The sequence below is a fragment of the Sardina pilchardus genome, chromosome 13 (assembly GCF_963854185.1).
Source record: "Sardina pilchardus chromosome 13, fSarPil1.1, whole genome shotgun sequence".
NCBI lineage: Eukaryota > Metazoa > Chordata > Actinopteri > Clupeiformes > Clupeidae > Sardina > Sardina pilchardus.
The window spans coordinates 1691609-1716095 of record NC_085006.1 but is presented as its reverse complement, the minus strand read 5'-3'; the positions used below and the strand labels follow the sequence as shown (position 1 = coordinate 1716095).

The 24487-nt window shown below is 40.4% G+C and overlaps 1 protein-coding gene across 1 annotated transcript; it reads left to right on the top strand.

Annotated features, from left to right (window-relative positions):
- Window positions 1-23978, top strand: si:dkey-182i3.8. The gene is made up of 5 exons (XM_062552365.1): window positions 1-274; window positions 11181-11418; window positions 20075-20148; window positions 20265-20352; window positions 20446-23978. The coding sequence occupies exons 1-5, from the start codon at window positions 101-103 to the stop codon at window positions 21846-21848; spliced, it is 1977 nt and encodes a 658-aa protein (XP_062408349.1). The 5' UTR covers window positions 1-100; the 3' UTR covers window positions 21849-23978.
- The last annotated feature ends 509 nt before the right edge of the window (window positions 23979-24487 follow it).

Genomic DNA, 24487 nt, shown 5'->3' with positions numbered 1-24487 from the left:
TCTTTCTCCGCCATTTACTCTTTGTCATGGCGACAATATCTTTGATTTCACGTCGGTTTTTTTGACGACAGGGCGTTTATTTTCAAATACATAGTACAATATGGCAGTTCCAGATGTCTTCCAAACTGAAATTACTGTTGTTGTTAAGGAGTTAGTTAATGTTGCCATGATAGAAATCGCCAGAGTTGTAACGTCAGGCGGAGATGGTGAACTAACAGCAAATGAGACCTGCAATGCCCTGTCACATACAGTGGCGTTGAGGAAGGACCACATGGTGAGTAAAGTTAACTTTGCCTTTGCTTTATCAACAAATGTCTTCAGGTTTAAACGTATTCATAAAATAGTAAGTTACAACATTCATGTTTTAAGAGGGCACACTGTCCGTATTTGTTTAGTCACTCACAACTAAGAAGCGCCAAACAATTAGCTCTGAGGAAAAAATCATAGGCAGTACAATAAATGTACAGAGCCACTAACTTATCAGAACGTCGCCCTCTTCCGTGTATGAGTCACTTAATAAGACGGAGGATTCGTAAAGAAACGCAAGCACCCATACCACAAGTGTGTCTTACCAAAAATGACATTTTACCGTGACTCGAAGAGCTATAAAACACTGTTATACGGCTGCAATGCATGTACAAAACCGCATGGCGCTCCACTTGTATTTTGATCAGCAACGAGCTAACCGTTGATGTACAGCAAAGATTCTAGAGCGGAGCAAGATGGATCAGATAATATTTATACCCAGGGGGGCAAAGGGGGTTTTACAGTCATAGAGCTCGTAGCCTAAGTCACGCCCCGATTTTTCCCCTTCCGTTTTCCCCATGGGACCTTAAGCTTCTATCTTTTAACATGAGAGGGGATAGATATCTTCTGTTCCCAGTCCTTGTATGACCTGCATTACACATGCTGATTTAGGAACTAAATATGAAATGTTCATGCAAAAACATTGTCAATTTGTTCGGAGATTGTCCAGATAAATTATGTTAAAATAACGTTCGGATAACAGACTACATTTGTCGCATAAGTCACGTCACTGTCATTGTCCCTCCAACTTTCAACACTAGTACCAGAGAATGTCTAATAAGGGGAGAAGGACCACTAGCGAAATACTTCCGCATGGTACTGCAACTAGAGGGCGATCGCGAGCAAGTGATGAATGAATGGGTAGCAATGGAGCTGAACCCCCCAGTACCACATTTGTCGTTATATAATTTTTTCTCCTAAAATTGCATTAATGCATGCGATGCAGGATAACTTGACTTGACAATCAGCTGACCAATAAAATTTTCAATATGTGTTGTTATTCCTAAAAACCCTTTCAAAGTTTTCATGTCACGTGACACAAGCGAACCACTTTACGGCCATAGACCTAAAAGAAGGTTCAGCTTCACGACGGTCGTAATCGGTCGCGAGTGTCGCGAGCATCCATGAGCTAAATGCTAGCATGTTACAGGGAAAACGGCCCATCCTATGAAAAGCAGAAAGGACATGAGTGACTTTTTATTTCATTTCCAGTGGAAAACCTATACTCAGGTAGCTACTACGACAATGTACATTAAGAAATGAAGTTGTCAACTGTGAAAAAAACGAGTTCTAGCCGCTTAGCCCCATAGACCACAATTCATTTATCACTTGCTCGGCAACGTCCCTAGCGGAATTTCAACAGATTGCAGGAACAATCCGGTACAATGGAGTTAATAGGAAGTGGACCGGCTCTCCCTAAAGGGGCTCTGCTAGTACCTTTCCAAGTAAGATCGCTAACGTAGTTTGTGCTAAACTCAGTATGCCTGTTTGTTTTGCTCCTCAGTGGTTCCCGAAAGACCAAAATAGCAGGAGTAGCTGGATAAAACTTATCAGGTGGGAGATATATGCACATGAAATGAACTTATAGTTGACTTAGCTGCTAACTCGATTAGCAGCTAACAATCGTCAACAGCTAATCGCCTGGATGCTCTGTTCCCGCACCTCGACGTTGAGAGGTGACGTTGCTGTAGTTCGTTAAGTGCTCCCGCAAATATCTTATCAGTATCAAGCATCTTCCCACTAGATTGTTACGTTATCGGTACTACAAATTCTATAAAAATTTCAGGAACAGCATATGTGTTATTTATGACCCAAATCAAACGGGACCAAAAAAATTATTTAATTCCGCTATTGACTTACATGCATCAGAATTTCTTTTTGAGGTCCCATGTACAGGAAATGTACCGGAACTTGAATGGCGTCACTTACGAGCTCTATGGGCTGCTGTAAAAGGTTGTCATGCAAAAATAAAATCTAGGATCCCAGCTAACAATTTCTAACCTGACTTTCGCGAGATCCTGTAGTTCGCTGTCTGCTTCACACAAGGATCTGGGACTTCTCGATAGGAGATATATTTATGAAGGCGGGTCCTTCTAAAACATCCTCGCATGTGATTTGATAAACCACTTGCCTGTTATCTTGAATGACGTGCTAGGCTTCTTCAAGCTCTTGCCAAACCCGGTCGGAAGAAGAGTAAAAACATCCTTGCCACCAATAAATGTCTTCAAAACTATTCTCTGTTAATCTTTTAAAGAATGAATACTCGATAGATTCAACAAAACGGTTAAAATAGCAGAATCAATGTCAGCACAAGACTCCTCGCTGCGTGCCGCCATTGTTGTTTGAATCAAACACTCCTGATTGGATGATCAATTTTTGCTCGCAGGAAAGGAGTTTGGATTGCCCTCGAGTCCAGACCCTTGTGTGGAGCTCAGCGAAACGCCTCTGGTGGAGCATGGCGGAACTACAAGGGTCTGGCGAGAGTCAGGCTAAACAATTTCTGGTTAGGAGAACGTTTATAGAACGTTTTTTTCTTGGTTTGGGGAACGTTGCCTGAAAGTAGCGAAAGTTGCCCCATGGTTCCCCAGGAAAGTTTTCCTGACGAAAATACAACGTTTTTTTCTGGTTATTTATATTGGTTAGCAGAACGTTCTCCTACCCTTTAGGGAACGTTACAATATTTGGTTGCATTAACGTTCCCCTAACCTCCCAGCAAGAACGTGTAAAGGGGAAAAAAATAAGTAAATTTATCGTGACATCCAGACATGGCTCCGCTTTACACTCGCCGTCTGCGACGACAAGCTCTCTGTGACCTGGGAGCATGAACGTCTCTAATGATTAAGGCAATGTCAATTCACTACACGTATATATTTTCACTTACCGTTCACTGCTTGCTGAACTGCGACGAATACGGCCCGTTACTTCCTGAATGTGTCAGCTAAACTTTTAATAATCAAGGCAACTTGCAAACGTACCATAGGCGCAGTGATATCGTACGCAGCATCTGAAAACAGTCCCCATAGACAACAAGCAGTAGTAGTGCCAGTAGTTTGCAAGTTGCCTTGATTATTACGCCAGATGAGAGTGTAGTTCCATGTCAAATCAGCCTAGAAAAACGGCAGGTTTCATTTTCAGTTGGTCTTATTGCACCTTCTAACTTGAGAGGAGACACGTTTTAAATGGGAAAATGAAATCTTAGTCACTTTTAAACATGAAGCTAGCAGGCGAGAAGCTAATGGTCTAATCCGATTCAATGATCTATGCTAGGCTGAAGCTTAAAGTTGTATCGCCAGACTCACAGAATGGCTGGATGAACGGGAACAAGGTAAATATCGATTGTTTTGCTCGAGGGGAGGTGGGAAATGAGCGTATTTAACTCGGGTGTGCGAGTTAACCGCTTCATATTCCGAGGCTCGTAACTATTGGTTCTCCAGTCAACCTGGAATCCCCGAAAGTCATCATCCTCCTCCTCGTCAGTGTCCCACATGGTCAAATCCCTCACACTCTACCTCACAATCTACATCAATATCACTTCCCTCGCTGTCAAAATCCTCCATATTCATTATTGCTAATTGACCCTTCCAGAGCCACGCCCTAAAACCGCCACAGGCCAATCGTGGCTTAGCAACCCGTAACTACGCAAGCAAGGCCTGGCAAGCTTTCGAGTTTTTGCCATGTTAACCTATGGAGACTGCACAGCCTGTGGGCCATTAAGGGCATTTATTTGGATGTGTGGTGCCCCCAAACACGTGAAATCACGGTGAAATAACATGTTGAACTATAAAGACATGATATAGTTTCAAATACGTATTTTTCTAACTTTACATTTTGCATATTGCGTGATATTTCCATAACCGCGAGATACGTTTCACGATGGCGGCAAAACGTTCTTAACAGACATTCAACGAGACGTATGTATAGCCCGTCAGCAATTCTGTCTAAAATAATACCTATTTGAAGTACCAATCATGTTATGTTGTCAAATATTGACGTTATGGAAGTATAGCTTAAAACGTTATGCTAGTTTTGTCCCCCGGCGGTTTCATTCGTACTAGCCTGGAGGAACCATCGAAAACAACGCGTACCTTAGACTTTTGCTTGAATAACTCATGAACGGTTTTGTTCAGAGCTGAAAATGCAACTGTAGTTGACAGAGGACAGATGTAGCTCGCTAGTGACCAAATATGAGCTTTCAGTGTGGTGCGATGTCTTTGTAAATTACATTTGTTTAAAAAATCCCGTGTCTCCTCCATTGTAATAGACGGGCAAGGTGCGAAAGTTTGACAGGCGTAGCAACAGTAACTATGGAGGGCGGGACTTCTGGAAGGGTCAATTATCGCTAGTTCTCGCTAGTTAACTGTTTACCGCTAAAAACATAAACAAAACTGCACGTGTATGTTTGATTGATTGACATGATTTTCAGCAAACCACAGTACATTTTGGTTGCCAAGTGGGCTTTGCCAAATAAACAAGGCCCACCTCATGTGTATTTGAACCAATGACAGTGAGTTATATGCCACACTTGTCTTGAAAACGATGACGCGAAAAAATGTTGCGCTACGCAGCAACCAGCGGGAGATAGAATGTTGCGCTACGCAGCATACGGCGTGAATGGGTTAATTGATTGTGATGACGCACAAGGAAATTGGCATCGTTTGGACTCTCTAGGGGGCGCTGTGATACAGGAAGTAAGCTCGTATCTCAGCAACACTTTGATATACGAAGTTCAAACTTGATATGTGGACTTGGTACCTGATTGTGAGGACGTGCTAGGAAATTGGAATTATTTGGCATCCATAGGGCGGGCTGCGATACAGGAAGTGAGCTCATATCTCAGCAACGCTTTGATGTATGAAGGCCAAACTTGTTACGGGGGATTGGTACTTCATTGTGCGGACATGCAAGGTTTGTGTCATCATTTGACCTCCGGGGTTGCTGTGATGAAGGAAGTAAGCTAATATTTCAACCATTCTTTATCCAATTGCCGTGAAAGTTGCTGTGAGTGCTTGCTCATGCCATGGCAAGTTGCTGCTTGCAATTGTATTTCTGTAGATGTTCAGTGTGGATATTGTGTGTGTGAGGGGTTACGCCATATTGAATTACAAATACAATATACGAACAAGGGACTTTTTAGAAGAAAGAATACAAGCATTTGATTAATACAGATCATTTATATTCAACCTTCCTATTATCATTGGAACGTTAACTTAAAAAGAAAAACACAGAACGATAGGTTTATTCCCTGTGTTGCAAGGTCGAACTTTCAACTTTTTCTCAACAGAGTCCAGATATGGGGGATGATGATGAGAACTCATTCAGTGATAGGAAATACAGTAGATGTGAAAATCCTATTTTGCATTTGCAGCAATGGATACCAGTTACGTGACCGGGATAGCCATTCTTGTGTGCACACTTGCCACACGAGCAGAGATCTGGAAAACCTTCAGGCTTTGATATTCCAATCTCAGGGACTAATAAACTAGCCTCGCGAGCCATCCACGTACTTCCGGCCAAGGATTGCCTCCACTACGAGTTTGGCCGTGCTCCTCTGTGGAGCATTCTGCTCGGTAGAATTGTAACAGAACGCCCCCCCTCCAGAAAGCAGCCAATAAACGAAGAGACGGGTTGGTGGGGGCGAAAGGGGGAGGGCGCTCGTGACGATGACGTTAAACGCCTGCGCTATGTTGTTATGAGTAACTATCGCCGATTGGGTGAGAGCTCCAATCCAATCAATTCAAACCAGAACTGGGCGTTACTTCCCGCTTCCTGCAAGCGCTTCAGAGCAAAGAAATGCCAGACCATAATACGAAATGAAATGGTAGTATTATGGGATGGTTAGGACCAGGCTACTAATAAACTGCCCTTTCTCACAAAACCATAAGCATTCTGCATAAGACCAGGGTGGTGACTGTAAATTGTGCTTGGACCCAAAGCTGCTATAATAATCTTATATTAAGATCAAAAATCTTTATTTGGTATTGTTTTAAGTATGAACATACAACCTAGTGCTCTCTCTAGGGATGTAACGGTATGAAAATTTAACCCCACGGTTATAGTGACCAAAATTATCACGGTTTTCGGTATTATTGCGGTATTTTAAAAATTGTGTGTACAATATGTTAAGAAAGCGCTGATGGGTGTAGACAAGCTGAAATATTTCAGTTTAAAAAAGTGTTTCTTACATTAAAAGACAAACCCTTATTGCCTTCAGCAGGATACCGATCATTCACAGCAGTGGCAATCCTAGTCTCTGCTCAACCTTCCACACACACAGAAAATGGCTTGTCTTGTTTCTATTGCATATTTTGAATTCATAAACTTTGTATATTTTGCTAATAGTTTAGAATATGTTAGGATCTGCATAATTACTTATACCTAAAAATATTCAGTAATTTGAATACTTCATATTGATTTTTAAACTATTACACTTCTTTAATGACATTACAGGGGTGTTGTGTAGGTCAAATTGAGAGCCTGTCACTTTAAGAGATACGTGAAGTAGCCTAATTATATTAACCTTCATTCGGTTTTAGGAAAGTAGTCACGCATAGTTCAAGGATATCCGTTTTCATTGAATAAAATGAATGTTCAAAAAATTAACAAGTCAAAGAAAATATTGCTGGGATCATAGAAAAGATAAGTGTCTTGCAATGTTAACTTCTATGATTTTGGTGAGCACTAGGCTACTACTGTACATTAGCCTAATGATAGACATGATGCGTGAGCTAACGGGATAGTTACCTTGATGGAAAAGATTGCCAATAGGCTGTGTAGCTTTTTTCGGAAATTGAATTAAGCACTACAGTAGGCCTAAATGAACTAAATTCCATAGCCTACTGTAGGTAGGTTACCATGGCATTGTGCTCACGTTTTCCTTGGTTGGAAATGTTGGCTGCTTATAGCTTAACTTATGATTTGGAGTTTGGTATATCTGTTATATCCAATGAGTGACACCCAGCGCTCAACATAAAACTTTACGGCATTCTCCTGATAACGTTAGTGGAATAGCCTAGATTTAATGTGAACGTGTAGGCCTACATAAAAAGACGCAGAGTGGCTACATGATACAGCGCACGTTTTGGGGTGAAAATGTTGCGCCCTTTAAAAGCAGGTGTAGCCTTATCCGAATCATGGTTAAATCCATCAATTAGAAAACAGAATTAGTAAGATAAAGTTTTGTTTCATAGTAGCCTCCCAGCTTGTGTCAAAAGCAGGCTCGGATGAAGCTGGGAGGAATTAAACACGCGGTTATCACACCGTAATATCAACCGTGATAATAATGATATTCGAAATGAACGCGGTAATTGTTATCATCAACATTTTTATCATGGTTTACCGTCACACCGGTAATCGTTACATCCCTAGCTCTCTCATAAGATAATTTTGACTTAATTTAGGAAGAGTTTGACTTATTTTCAAGTCAAGACAAATTCACTTACTGCACTGGCAGATAATTGGGGGCCAAGCAGCGAAGCTGCGAGAACCCCATTGTGTTTGTATTTGTTAGTTTTCTTATTATTATGCTTCCGCCATGGGAGTCAATGGCAGCCCATAGAACCGACTACTGGAAAGTTGTGAAATTTGGCACACTGATTAGGGACAGTCCCATTATTCATGTCACCAAATTTCATGTCGGCATCTCGAACTCTCTAGCGCCACCAAAAGGTCAAAGTTGGACGTGCGTTCACGCACGTAACTTTTGAACCCTTGGGCCAATTTTCAAAAACCAGGTATCGTTGGATTCCTTGGACCTGCCTGAGTTCAACGCACCCTATGACGTCATTTTCCGCCATGATGGATTTCCCGCCATTTTGGATTTTGTCAAAAACACTCAAAATGTATCAGGGGTCACAAATTTTGTCCGATCGACACCAAACTTTTTTTTTTTTTTTTTTTTTTAAGATTATTTTTTGGGCTTTTTATGCCTTTATTTGGACAGGACAGTTGAGAGAATGACAGGAAGCGAGTGGGAGAGAGTCGGGGTGGGATCTGGAAAGGACCACGGAGCGGGAATCGAACCCGGGTCGCCAGCGTACGGTGCAGGTGCCCCAGCCAGTTGCGCCACTGCCGGGGCCGATCGACACCAAACTTGACACAGAGCATCCTCAGACCATGGTCTATTCAGCTCGTGCTTTTTGTCTTCGGAACTTTAACCGTTGGCCTGTGATAGCCAATCGAAATTCACGGCGAAGCCACCAAACAGGAAGTGGGCTCATATTTCAGCAACCCTTGCACGCATCAAAACCAAACTTGGTGCATGGACTCAAGACCCCATCAGGAGGAGGCTAAAGAAATTTGGTGACCTTTGACCTCTAGGGGGCGCTGCAATTAGTAAAAGACATTTTGGCCTGTAGCTGTTGATTTGTTTGGAATTTAAACTTGCTACTGGTGTCTGGTTATACTGTGGGAGGTCCTTAGGCTGACCCAGCTCAATTTGTGACATCAACCTATTTGATTCGGCCGCCATATTGGATTTAATCAAAACCCCCTAAACATTTCCACAGGTCACAAAGTTTATCCGATCTGCACGAAACTTCACACGGATGATCTTCAGCCCGAGCCTAATATAGGCCTTGGTTTTCGTAATGATGTCTTAAACCGTTCTCCCGCAACAGCCAATCGAAAATAGCGGCGAAGCCGCCAAACAGGAAGTGGGCTTGCATCTCGGCCAATCTTGGGTTGTTTGACATCAAAATTCTTGTGACTGCTTAAAATTATATACCTGACTGAACAGCATTGAGTTACCATGGCAACTCTGGCCTTTTGACCTGCCTGCTTGGCCCCCACATTGCTGCTTGCAGCTATATTTGTGCTTGTTTTACGACAAATTTACTTATTGCACTGCTGATAATTTTGCTTGTTTTGAGGGAGAATTGATTAGTTTGATTTTATTAGACAAGCAGTTTTTTGCAGTGTTGTATTTATAATTCCATACAGCACAACACAGGACATCCTCCTCACACACACATCCACACTGAACATCTACAGAAACAATTAAAAATGTCAAACCAGAATTCTTACTTTACATGGTCATTGTAAACAGTGTGATCACCTAAGAAAAACTGTTGCTTCAAGAGTGTATCTACGCATATTTAATGAGATATTGCCTCATTTGCACATTTAATATTTTAAAGTGTAATGCAAAAAGCATTTCTCTTAATATGAACATTAATCTGGTAGAAATGTATGAGGATATCTATAAAGGGAAAAATAGTCCCACCAAATAATGTCAATTTCCTAGCACGCCCTCACAATCCGGTACCAAGTCCACGTATTAAGTTTGAACTTCGTACATCAAAGTGTTACTGAGATACTTACTTCCTGTATCACAGAGCACAGAGTCCAAACGATACCAATTTCCTAGTGCATCATCACAATCAGTTAACGAGTCCCCTTACCAATGTTTGGACTTAATACATCAAAGCGTTGGTGAGATAGGAGCTCACCTCCTGTTTGGCGGCTTCGCAGTCAATTTTGATTGCCTGTATTGAGTGAATGCTTATGCATATCGAAACTCTGCAGCTTTGCTGCTAGACCCCAAATATCAAACCAGAATTCTTACATTACATGGTCAGATAAACATTGAGATCACCTCAGAAAAGCTGTTGCTTCAAGAGTGTATGCATATTTAATGATATTGCCTCATTTGCATATTTTTTAAAAAAAAAATAGACAAAGTGTAATACAAGAAGTATTTCTCTTAATATGAACATTAATCTGGTAGAAGTTTATGAGGATATCTATAAAGGAAAAAAAGAGTCCCATTCACCTCTAGTGTAAAAGTGTGATATATAGTGTCACCTATTGTGGTCATTTTCAGGACTTTCGTCCCGGATAGAGATTTTGGCACACATCCCATGTTGTTCAATGGGGTCATATTAGTCTAGAACAGTTGAGATATTCTCCGCTAAATGAAGCACATACAAATCTTACACAGGACCTGACTGTTTACTTAGTTCATTGCAATGCAGTAAAAACAAATATTATAGAGAATCATCATCTGTGCACGTCATGTGTGCTACCACGCAAACAAGTCAGGTCAGATCAGTGTCACAAATATGGAGCGCAAAAAGTGTCAAAAAGTCATTTCTCATCACTAAATAAAAATGGGCATTTATTTCTGGAAGGCACACACCACATATTTCTGTAAAATTGCTCAGCCCCAAAGTATACCTCCACCATAGTTCTTATATTGCAATTTTCAGGACAGTCAGGCCTATACAACCATGCAAGTCATGTCAAGCTGTCAGCTTGCTGTGGTGAGATATACGTCAAAATGTAAGAATTTGTATAGTATGCTTTTTAATTTTTTATTATTTAAAAATCTAAATCAAATCAATGCAAGTTTACATGATATTGTGGCAGATCTGGGTAGCCTAGACTGTGCTGAAAAAAACAATATGTAGCAAGTGTGAATGGCTCTTACAATGATACATTTGATATGCGTATCTGTGCGATGCCGGGTTCGCGAGTAATTGAAGCGAGAGTACTGGATGCCTGGGTGAACGCAGAGCAATATAGACTGTAAATATGATATACTTTGATTTAACTTCATGATTTTATTTTATTTTCATACTTGATCGTACAGACAAGTCACTAGTGTCGTTGGAAAGCCCCGGTTCTGCTCTTTCGTGCAATATAATGTAACAGAGAAGAATGGGTGTGTTTTTTGACGCACTTTGCGTCTGTCGAGCTCATGGGGTTAAATAAATGGTTTATCCTCGATGCACACCGGCCAGAGGATGTGCTCTGTAGATGTTGTGGTGGGGCACCACATTACCACAACAAACAGCTCCTAATGTCAACTACAGACTGAATTGTCTTTGGTTTTTCATGTACGCGCAACTGATTCATATTTGTATACTACTTTGCAGACACTTATTGCTTCCATACTGGGAATGTTGGGACAAGAGGCTGTACGCAAGCTCAGCAGAGTTTTCACAGAATGCTGTGCAGTTTTGCAAAAGCAGTGTCAGCAAAGTGTACAGGAGAATAAAAACCTAAAGAAGACCCTAAGAAACATGGAGAGGAAGAATAGTGAAGTTGACTTGAAGGACACAGCACATCTCAAAGTCCCTCCTGAGACTGAACACAGCAGCACAACAGGAGCAGGTAAACTTTCCCTAGCTCAATTCTCAAGCTGACATCCACTTCACTTTCGCTTCACTCCAATGTTTGATTACTTTTCTTCCATTTTTTCTATAGCTGTTTTCGGACTAAAAAGTTCTCTGAGCTATTGACTGGACATTCTACCCCTGGAAGTACACATGGGGGGGGCATTACCCCCCTCATAATATAGCATCCAGTGTTGTGCCTGAACGCGTTCATTGAACGAAAGTTCATGAACTCATTCATAATTTTGGTGAACTTGAACTGAACGAACTGTATTTCTGCCTGATGAACGATTCTGTGAATGGGTTCATTCTGGTGTATGTGAAAGTCACGTTTACTCTTGTTTAATCTCGTTCAATAAGGTTCCGGCAAAAAAAAAAAACCTGTCTGAAAATGGCTAATGAAATAATTGCAATTTTAAAAGAGTATAGTTCGCATATTATTCCTACAGTTTCATTTTTTTGCATTGCATTTTTTGTAACTGAAAAATCTAAATAAACCATGAAAAAAAAAAAAAAAAACGGATCATCGGCTATTCACAAAAAAAAAAAAGAGTATAATTCGCAACATATTGAAAAAATTAACTGAACTAGTTCATTTTTGGAGCTGTGAACTTGAACTGAACTAGTTCATTTTACACCAAACATGAAATTAATCTGATGAAACGTCTAGGAATTCTGAAGTAAAGACCAGTGAAATAGATTTTTTTTTCTGTTGCCAGATGGTGGCACTATGCCAAGACGTGTGTTTTGGGCATGTGGATAGCATCATTACAATAATAATCAATAGACTGTTAATTATCAACCAGTGCATTGTGACATTTCCAATTTATTGTGCAAGACTTTGAGGAGGGGAGACCAACGTCATATTAAACCCTGTGGATTAAGAATGATAAGAAATAATACTAACAGAGGGGTTGCCAGGATGTCATCTTTGTGGGGGCATTTGGCCTATTAGGGGGGCAACAAAAATGGGTGCAAAAGGTATCAGCACAATCTTTAAGTGCAGGCCCATTGGCAGACACATGGGGCCCATAGCCTAGACCAGCGGTTCCCAAACTTTTTGCCCCGCGTACCACCAACTACATCCTGGACTCGGCTCACGTATCCCCACCACCGGGCTCGGGGGAAAAAGTAACACATTATATTGACGCGTTCCAGGCATCATGTTTGATTAGCTGCCCTGCATGATAGCAAATAACTAAATCTACTATGCATCTATGAGCTCTTACATTAAAAAAAAAAACAGTGTGGAGAACAGCATTATGAAACGCCACTAACAGCAGTGTTATGACTTAAAAGAGAGGGCCCACCCCACTCTAAAACCCACCTGTGTTTGCGCTTTACTGTATTACATTACATTACATTACATTTCATTTGGCTGACGCTTTTTAACCAAAGCGACTTACAACATGAAAAAAACATTTAGGTTTTTAAAGGAACACTTCACCGTTTTTTCATATTAAACTTTAGCACTTAAGGCCTATTCGGACGGGATTAGTTTTATGGGGTGACATCAGGTAAAGTAATAATTACCAGGTAATGTAGTCCCGTCCGGACGCGCCATGTCAGTAAACATAACGGAGTATGTCGGTGACATTTACAGACACTTTTACCTTCCGTAAAACGGTCCGGAGAAATTACCTTAGGTAATATTAATCCCGTGCGAACGCGACCCTCTGTAAAGATGTCTGTAATATTTCGTCACATCCTGATTGGAAAACAATTCCACCATAGTCTGAATGAAAACATGACATGCTGTAGCTCCTAATAGGACGTTAGCTAGTTTGCCTATTAGCTTGATATTGTTAGCCATTTCAAACTACTTATGGCATAACACAAAGCTAACGTTTGCTAGTTTAACCAACTTGTAGTCTTTCAAATCTGAAAATGCCGCACGTACCTGACGCAAAGTATCACGTGCACAGCGACGAAGATGTGACGGCAGAACGTAAACGTAGTTACTCCTCCCATGTCAAGTAAAATGACAGAGATGTCTAGTCCCGTCCGAATTGGACATTTATATTACAGAGGTCATATGATAAACCTGCATTACTGTACGTCCCCCCATAAAACTAATCCCGTCCGAATAGGCCTTTAGACTCTGCGCAGTAATATCATCACTCCAAAGTGAAACTGAAAGTGCAAGAGTGAAGATATTACTGCGCCCAATCCCTCCCCATCTCTTTCACTTGCACACTCGCTTCCTGTCTATCTTCACTGTTCTATCTGAATAAATGTCCAGAAAATATACTTGCAAAAAAAAGGAATATAATCTGAGGCTATAAAAAGTTAAATCTAAGTAATCTCATTTTACAACCAGCATTTTATGCTTATTAGGGCCCGAGTACTGAGGTGCGGCCGCTGAAGAAGCGGCTGCACCGTAGGTGCAAGGCCCTATTGTTTTTGCTCAGATTATTATTATTCGGGCCTGAGCACCGAGGTGCGGCCGCTGTAGCAGCGGCTGCACCGTAGGTGCAAGGCCCTATTGTTTTTGCTCAGATTATTATTATTATTATAGTTTTTTCCTCCTTACCTGTTTGGCCTTTTTTCACCAACTTGGCATGCCTTAAAAACTCATGTAATTTGGCAGTCATTTGTAGAATTGCACTCGAAACTCAGAGACAGAGCTTTGGCCTAGGGTGTGGCTCAGGGACAGTATAGCGCCACCTAGCGCTTTGTCTGTTGTGGTTGACACATACATACACGAAAATGTACCAAATTTGGTGGACATGTGTGTTATGTTAATCTGAACAACTTTCACATTTAAACTACTTAGTGAATCTTACAAGAATTTGAGTTATGATTATGATTATGATTTTTGCACATCATGTATTTTGAAACACTTGTCATATCAGCACTAAAATGATCTTGAGGGGTTGCTCAAGAGGAATTTCAACCAGATTTTTTAATTTTCGAAGTATATTGAAATGGCGAAGGTTTGAATTATGGCGTTTTATTAAGAAACAGGAAGTTGGTGTTATAGGCAGAAAAAAGGTTATGAATTGGATGTAATTTGGCAGCTACATGTGGACACGTACATTCACGAAAATGAACCAAATTTGGTGGGCATGTGTTTTGTTATAGCTATTCAGAGACAGAGCTCTGGCCGAGGGTGTGGCTTAGGGACTCTTTAGCGCCACCTAGTGTGTTACCTGTTGTGGTGGACACATACATTCACAAAAATGAACCAAATTTGGTGGGCTTGTTTTGGTTGGGGTCTTTGTATTTGCCATTTGAGTCTTGTTTTAGTAGCAATGAAATTACACTTTATTTTTGGGAATCAGCAAGCGTGCCTTTTTCATTAGAGAAGTTAAAACATTCAAGCAATGGTTTCCTTATATATTTATAGAATACTTGGTAAATCTCTATCGGAATAAATAATATCTAAATAATTGTTTATCCCAGCCCTACAGCCTATTGATTCGATTTGTCTTTTGCTGTGGCGTTAACAATTCATGTCATGTGCAAAGGGTAAATATAAAATTTCTGATTATGGCATAGCTTTCTCCCCCCTCAATTAGGCTAGTAATGATTCAAAAATAATAACAATAATAGTAATAAAAACAAATGCTTATTCAAGGGCCCGACCTGGGGCCTGTACTACGAAGCGGGGTTACTGGCTTAGCTGGATAACTTCGAGAGTAAGTTGATCACGTGTGGCGTTAACCACACCCTTTATAGGCGAAGTACCACCCCACAATGTCGACATAGGCTACCTGGAAGATCCATTATTGGAGCGCAAATTGTAAGCGGCTCTCTTCGCAAGGCAAGGGTTTTTAAAGACCGCCAGAATCTTTCTCCATATATAGAATATTCTCTATGAAAGATAGCCTATACATTCTCAGCAGAGGGAATTTGTTGCATTTGTCAGCTCATCAAGGCAAAGTGGAGGCTATAAGCATAGGCAATATAACATATTTTCATAATTAAGAAATATGAAAGCAAGCTATAACTAGGCCTCTATAAACCTTCTGAATGTTTTTGAGTTTAATTTTCACCTTGTGAGGGACCGAGGCGGCCACCCCACGTTGTGGGAGGTACAACACTGGATGTGTTGGTGTTGAGGAAGGAGATGGCAGGAGACAGCAGTTCCAAATACAAAAAATATAATTTATTCCACGGGCAGATCAGGGAATCACAGGGTCCAGGCATGAAACACAGGGCTCTTCATGTCCTCTAGGCAACACCTTTTCTAGGCAACATACTATGCAACAAACTAGGCAACAGAACTAGGCAACAGAACTAGGCAACAGATCCACACAAGGCGACTTCGCATAACTATGGACCGACTTCCCCGCCTCACAGCAAGCACGGGTTAACTTATTACACTTCAAATAATTACAGGGCTTCCCTTTTCTCTGGACCTCCAGCTCTTCCTTGCAACTTCCCTGTCTCCCGTGTGAGTCTCTCATATGTCTCTCCCCCTGTGTGAAAGAGCCCTACCTTAAATAGGCTAACCAATTACCCAATTAGTGTTGGACTGAACCACTATAGGATGTGTGTGTGTGGGGGGGGGGGGGGCTGTACCATTAACACCACTGTTAAAATCAACAGTTCAACACAGACACCTACATACAAACACACATACATATACACAACAATGAAAACAAAACTAGTGCATGTGTGTGCGCAAAGTCTGTGTAGGACAAGGCAGAGTCAAAAGTTATCAGAGGGGGAAAAGGAGAAGTTTTCTTTTTCACACCTGCTGCCAGCGGCACTGCCGTTGCATCTAAAATGTTCACAGCTATTAGGCATTCACTAAATCAGTCAATGGGGCTAAACATTCAAATATCGGTAACACTTTACATTACAGATCAGTAATAAGTGGGTAATGTTATGGTAATATATATATGCAATTTCATGGTAATAATATTTAAGCATTATCGCACGAGTGGGAGTGGTGTTGTTGGCCAATATCGCCACGGCTGTGGTTCGCCGCAGGCACGAAGCCGAAGGCTGAGTGCCGTAGGTAACTACAGCCGTGGCGATATTGGCCAACAACACCACGACCACGAGTGTGATAATGCTTTTATACAACAGTTCCATTGGCAACAAAAAAAAGATACCCGAGTGCATTTTTAGGACGGATAATTATTATTTGACATCGTTTTATTTATCCCAGTTCCTCCGCTATGCGAAGTAGGCCTAGCTCAGAACGCTTGTGGTTGCTATGCAACTGCTAACTCTGGTTAAATGAAAGCGAAGAATCAACCGTCGCGGAGTGATTATTAGCTGTGAAGAGTCACCAGTGGTGATATCGGTTAATATCACCACTGATAGAACGCGTCTCGTCCAATCAGATATAGCTAAATCGTTCGACCGGACCTAACTGTTGTATAATTTTAGACCACATATTACAAATAATTAATGTGTAATTTCTAGACAATTACTGTGTAATTGCCATACAACAACAATGCAAATAACTTGGGTAAAATAAAATGGTAATAACTGCTGTAAATATGTACTTATCGAAGCAATAAATATTTAGGATTTACTTATTGTGACATAATATGTAATTATACCAAGATGATGGTGCTATGAAGGACTAAATTACATAGTAACTTTTAAGTGTTATGGCACAATTACACAATGGTCAAAGTTTTTGTGGTAGTTAGTTTGATGGTAAAATGTGACCTGTTATCTGTTATTACGATGAAATAAATACGGTAATTTCGCAATAACTATATGGTATCAGGGCTGTAAAATACTGTGTTGTCTTTTCGAAAGGATTTCAACAACTCCCCACCGTACAGAAAACCTTTGGAAAAGACAAAACAGTATTTTACAGCCCTGATACCATATAGCTATTGTGAAATGACCTCATTTATTTCATCATAACAACAGATAACCGGTCACATATTATGTGACAATAAGTAAATCCTAAATATTTATTGCCTCAGAAAGTACATATTTACAGCAGTTATTACCATTTTATTTTACCTTTAAACCCAAGTTACTTGCATTGTTGTTATATGGTAACTGCACAGTAATTGTCTAGAAATTACACATTCATTATTTGTAATATGTGGTTTAAAAATATTATTACCATTAAATTGCATACATATATTACCATAACATTACCCACTTATTACCGATCTTTAATGTAAAGTGTTACCCAATTATCCTTATTAATCTACATGATTTGAATTGTGTTGCATCTGTAGGACTCTTATGAACTCAAAATGTATTTAATTCAACACATTTCAGACATTCCGCAAGCTATTAATCCTCCGTGACACATAGGCAATTTGAGGAACATGAAATAAAACTTTGCTTATGCATAAATCCGATCTGCAATACGTTGCCAACAGCCTTGTCTTGCTTTGTTTGCTGCCGACGTATTTGATTTGTGTCGTAGAGTGGGTTTTTAATTCCTTGCAACTTTTTATAATCATTGACCATTCCTTATCCGTAAAATAACGTGATTGCGTCATCATTAAAAGTGGTGGCTTTGCGCTGCAACCCTCCCATTTTATGTGAACGCGCACCAACTCCGATAAGGTTAACCCCAGTTCAACAAATCAACTTCTTACTCAGCGTTGTAGTACCGAATAACACCAATGAAGATAACCAGGTTTTGTCAACCACGGTTTAGCAAAGTAACCCTGGGTTACATCTGGGTAGGTTGACCTCCCTTCGTAGTACAGGCCCCTGAGGATAGTGGCGGGAAATAGGCTTTTTCTCTAATAACAAGAGAAGGTAATTTATTTGTTCATTTTCTTTAATGATCATCACAAAAGTACAGTGGCGAGGCGTAAGGAAAATTCCTGAGGAAGCCAAGTGACAAATGCATATTTATTTTTTTATTTGTTTGTTTGTTGTTTGTTTGTTTTTTTTGGGGGGGGTATACATTTTGCGCTATGCATAGCGATATACTCTAACCAACAGACCATACAAAACAGACTGGACGAGGGACATTGATGACTGCAACGCTGTCTCTCTCCCTCCCTCACACATCTCCATACAAAGTTACTCGGTCATCACTACACTAGGCCTATGTGTAGACATAGCGTAGGCTACGGAGATATGAATAAGCTATATGGCTACACGCATTGTCACGGCAATGTAAGCTAACAACTCAGCTTGGACTAGCCTACTGCCACTCGTAACTCGCAACAAACAGGGGCTATCTCTCCCTCCCTTGAAAGTCCTAAAAACTTCTACCTCGAACCTCCAGATTTAGCAGTGGACTGCTGTTGGCTTTAAGTCATTGTTGAAGTAGTTGTTTACTAAAATAAAATTGAAGGCCTGCTAACAATTCCAAATCTCCTCTGTCCTTAAAGACACTTGCTAACGTGATCTGACCTCGATGAAACTCATAATTATCGCACCTAACGAAACGACTGATAGAAAGGGAAAGACGAGGCGGATGGCTTCCCTTTCTAAGGTGTTGACGAATCAGTTTTACCGCGACCGTGACATTCCCTAATTTGATTGGTTGATCGTCTTTTTTGTTTACACGTTACTTGGTGATAAGGAATCCAACTCGAGCTGGGTGCCACTTGGAGACGACGGGAGTGTAATTACTGTGTTTCACCACATTCACATGCATACAATTTATGGGGGCGCTGTTTCACTCATTGCAAAATACAAAATGAAAACGGGAGATTACGGCACAGAAAGAATGCACAAAACCATAAAACGATTAAATGAAGTGCTGTATTTACAATAGCGATTGTCTGACGAAATAGGGGAAGCATGGCTTCCCTTGGCTTCTGGGAGAAAACGCCACTGCAAAAGTAGGAAGCGATAAGCAAACTCAAAAAAATTATTCCATCGAGATGCATCGATAATCGGTTTAGAACCGAATTGTTAGCCTCTGAATCGGAATAAAATCAAATTGTAAGGTGCCAAGAGATTCCCACCCCTATAGTCAACTATGCTACTTTGTTTACAATATTTGCAGGCTTCAACCAGACAGCTGAAGCATCGAGATGTATCTATCGGTTTAGAATTGAATTGTTAGCCTCTGAATCGGAATAAAATCAAATTGTAAGGTGCCAAGAGATTCCCACCCCTATAATCAACTATGCTACTTTGTTTACAATATTTCCAGGCTTCAACCAGACAGCTGAAGCATCGAGATGTATTGATCAGTTTAGAATCAAATTGTTAGCCTCTGAATCGGAATAAAATAATTTTGTAAGGTGCCAAGAGATTCCCACCCCTAAAGTCAACTATGCTGCTCTGTTTACAATATTTCCAGGCTTCAACCAGACAGCTGAAGAGTTAGCTAGAGCTAGAGGTATAATAAAGAATAATTGGCTACAATTTGCATAAAGTGTGCTGCAATGAATATCAGAAATTCAGTGTATTCTCCTGAATTCTATCTTAAATTAAGATATAATATAATATAATACAGATATACAATAACATTCTAATCATCTGGTGTTCCAAGGTAGGCTATTGAAATGTTATTTATTAAATTATCTAAAAGTAACAGGCTCTAAGTGGAGGTCTGGATTTCTGCATTTTCACTTGATTTCGGTATGGACGAGGATATTTCTGGAAACAAAGTAATGTGGACACGTTACGTTTTGAATACGCAAAGGAAAAATTTGGTTTTCAAAAATGTTTTCATGTGGATGATGCTAGTGATATAGCTGTACTGTATGTTGAAGGTGAAGTTTTTTTCGCTTTAATTATGTCCCCAGGCTTGATATTTCCCCCCTCTTCTCAGACCATCCCAGAATCTAGTCTGATGAAGACAAGCACCGCTAAGAAGGAAGTAAGTTCACCAACATTGATCTAGTTTTGGCTAGTACACATGTCAGTTTTTACACACTTCCCAATGTTAAGATGAAATGCTGTTGATTAATTCTGGGTAAACTTTGTTTCATGCAGCTTCTTGAAAGACAAATTGGCTCAAATGCGGTCCTCATAAGCAAGGATTTGGAAGATGAGTCAAGTGAAGTGGCCATTATTAACAGAGGTGGTAATTGTATAGGACTTTTATAGCTATAGTTTTTGTTTGAATATTCCTTTACTTATGTTCCCTTCATGTTTTTTCTGTATTTGTCTGCAGAGAAAGAAGATGTTTTTGATGCTAACCAAACTGATGCCCAGAACAGGGCTGCTGAAGAGGATGCAGCTGTACTTAGTCTGCTAGAAAGGGATAACTTATCCAAAAGAAAGGCTTTTGTAGTAAGCATCAGTCTCACTCCACCAGACCTCTCCTCTCAAAGTAAATCTAATGCTGTTGTGAACCACAGAAAACCTGAAAAACCACATAGCTGTGCGCTGTGTGGAAAGAAGTACTGGCATCTGAAAGCTCTTAACAAACACAAAATGCAACATGATCAAAAATACAACTGTGAGACCTGCGGTAAAATGTTCAACAAAGAAAGTTCTCTGCGATTACATGAACTTGTACATGCCAAAGTGAAGCCTTTCACCTGCACAATATGCGACCAAGGTTTCACTATCCACAGGAGTCTGGTGAGCCACCAGCGAATTCACACTGGAGAGAAACCCTACATGTGTGAGACCTGTGGAAAGGGCTTCATTCAGTCAGGCCAGCTTAAGATGCATGAGAGAGTTCATTCAGAGGCAAAGCCCTTTAAGTGTGACAAGTGTCCAAAGGCCTTCAGGAACCCAGGCACACTGAGGTTGCACCAGGTTGTTCATACAGGTGATAAGCCATATAAGTGCAACATATGTGAACGAAGGTTTGGGCTGGCTGTAAACCTTAGAAGACATCACCTGATTCATACAGGTTTGAAACCATATGTTTGTATGGTGTGTGGCAAAAGCTTCAACCAGAGGAGTATCTTGAAAGGTCACATGCAGGTGCATACTGGTGAAAAGCCTTTCATGTGTGACATTTGTGGCAAAACCTTTGTTTACAATTATGCCCTAAAAAATCACATGCTAACACATGATGGAGTCCACAAGCAAAGACTGAGAACCAGTTTAGAAAGTTCAAGAAACCCTCAAAGGTGTGATGTGTGTGGCAAATGCTATAGTTCTGTGGCCTCACTGAAACTCCATAAGCAACTCCATACAGGAGAGAAACCATTTAAATGTCAAGTGTGTGGCAAAGCCTTTGCTCAGAAAAGCGCATGTACGACTCATCAAAAGGTTCACACAGGAGAGAAGTCTTACAAATGCGGCTGGTGTGCAAAGTCCTTCAGTCTGTCTAATTCACTGAGGGTGCATGAACGCATTCATACTGGGGAGAAACCATACAAATGTGACTCCTGTGGAATGGCTTTCCGTATGGTTGGGAATTTAAAGAGACACAAGCGTGTACACACTGGAGAGAAGCCTTTCAGCTGTGATATTTGTGGGAAGAGATTCGGCCAGACTAATAATGTGAAAGCACACATGCAAGTCCATACGGGTGTGAAGCCATATTTTTGTCAGAAGTGTGAGAAGAGATTTGCCTATGTTAGAAATTTTAAAGACCATAAATGTGTTCCATGTTAAATTTCTTGTTATCTATGTTGCAGACAGAAATGTGTTTTTAGAATTGCACTTTTCATGTAAACCACAGAATGATTTATGGCTGAAGAATGTTATTAAGAAAAATATTGCTGGGGGCCGTGTTTGAATTTGGGATAGATTTTGTTCTCATCAAAAAGCCACACATTAGAATCTTTGATTCTCATTTAGTTATTGGATAACATTTCAAATAAAAGATGTATTTCTACATTATAAGGGCATACCAATTATTACATTTCACTTCAGCCCACATATGAAACATTTCTTAAATTGTCTTTAAGTTGTTGTAAAAAGTTGGAACATTGAAGGAATGTATATAAAACCAGAATGTAATCTGCAAAAAATAGTAGCAAGCATCAAATGTTGGAAGTGACCAATTTGATTGTTTCATGGAAAATATAAGCTACTTTTGATGTCAGCTTTTTGTCTCCAAAAGGCTGCTACTCTGATAGCACTTAGCTAGCCCAGTTTATTCATTAGGATCCAAACAGAGATGAAGTTAGAAGCGACCAAACACCTCCATGTTTTCCCTATTAAAATACAGTTACACGAGTAGTCACACGACCAAGTATGGTGAGACAAAATAAAACATGGTCCATTTCTAAGCAGGTAAGAGGGATAACTATATTGTGTGGCAGAATAACAATTGGGAGCACTTCGGCCCAGCTCAGTAATATCCTCACTCCAAAGTGAAACTGAAAGTGCAAGAGTCAAAGTCAAAGTGCTCCCAAGTATTATTCAGCCACATAACATAGACGTGACGCTACGGGAGATGGAAGGACAGAGCTTGCGGCAGCTCTGTCATGTGTTGCACCAACATTTATGAGTTCCTGTGCAAGTTCTAAGAAGCTGTCTCCTTGAACAAAATAAAATGGCAGTAGCCTATTGTTGCTGGGCTATACGTCTTCGTGAATAGCTAACAACTCATCATGAAGCATTTGAAGTTTTCTCATTTATATCATGTTTCTATTTTGGAAAATATCGTTTCACTAGGTTTTATGTGGGCTAGGTAGGCCACTGCACATAATTGTGCCCTTAACGACCGTCCGTCTCCATAGATAACATAGGAAAACTCGACCGCCGGCGTCGGGCTGCGGGCCGGGTTCGGGTAGATAATTCAAATTTATGTGTCGGGTTACATCGGGCTCGGGCTTTGAAAGCCACGGACCGGGTCGGGTCAGGTTGTAATTTTCAGGCCCGTTGAGAACTCTAACATAGTTTACCTCTGCCAAGGAGGTATATGTTTTCATCGGGGACCGGCGTTTGTCTGTCTGTTTTTGTTTGTTTGTTTGTCTGTTTGTTAGCAAGGTAACTCAAAAAGTAATGGATGGATTTCGCTGAACTTTTCAGCGAATGTCAGGCATGACCCAAGGAAGAAACGATAAAATCCGTAATTCTGTCGGGATTCTGGAGCCGTTTATGTATTTAGCTTAGTGGTGTAATGGCATGCTATGGCCACGTGGTGGCGATCTGAATAGTTTAGGTTCAAATGTATGACAACCTAGGAAGAAGAAGGCAGGCGGAGGTAGCTGCGCTCTCTGAGTGCTTTTCTAGTTTAATATGAAAAAATGTGTTCCTTTCATGTCAAAACAATATACAGTCATGGTTGAAATTGTTGGCACCCCATGCTAAAGTTGACTAAAAAGAGGAATATAAAATCATCTTTTGGAAATTGATTTTAATGGCTTAAGTAATAAAATTAGGAAAAATCCAACCTTTAAGGACACGCCAATTTTCTTTGTGAATGAATAATGTATCATAAATAAATAAATGTTCTTCCCAAAATACTGGGGTCAAAAATATTGGCACCCCTATGTAACCCTATGGGAATTTAACACATATGGTTAGGCAGTTTTTTATTTTTAAAGGCCACTTATTTCATGGATCCAGGATACTATGCATCCTGATAAAGTTCCCTTGGTCTTTAGAACTAAAATGTACCCACATCATCACACACCCTTCACCATACCTATAGAGGCAGGCATGGTGTTTTGTTCAGTTAGCCTATTAGCTTGTTTGATTGTTATGGATTTCATAGTGGATCTGAAGTTTGTATTTACGCCATTTTCTTTCAGTCTTCCTACACTCTCTTATGAGGAGTTTAACTGCAGCATTCTGCTTCCATGGTGCTTTCTGTTTCTCCTTAACTTTCTTGAATTTTAATGGAGCAATGTCATCCATATCATTTGCCATTTTTGCATTAAAGTGATCCAGTAAGTCTTCTACCGAGTCTGACAGATTACTTGACGCCTGTGAGAGTGCTTGCTCAAAAAGAACACTTGTCTGTTCATTTATGACTCTCCTTTTTACCAACATAGATCTGTTCTGACTGTGTGGGGACATAGACACATCAAAAAACACGCAGAAATGATCGGATAACGCCAGGGGCCTCATTTATAAAACTTTCTTACGCACAGATTTGATCTAAGACCGTGCGTACGCTCAAATCCATGCCAACGCTCAGATTTATAAAGACCGTCTTTGACGTGGAAAAGTGCTTATCTCCACGTCAGGTTCCAACCTGACGTACGACCATTTCCTTGTGGTAGTGCCAGGGTACTGCAAGTAATCTGAGGTCCAAATGCGATGAATTCTCAAAATTCCAAGAAGATCAACGATCTCAT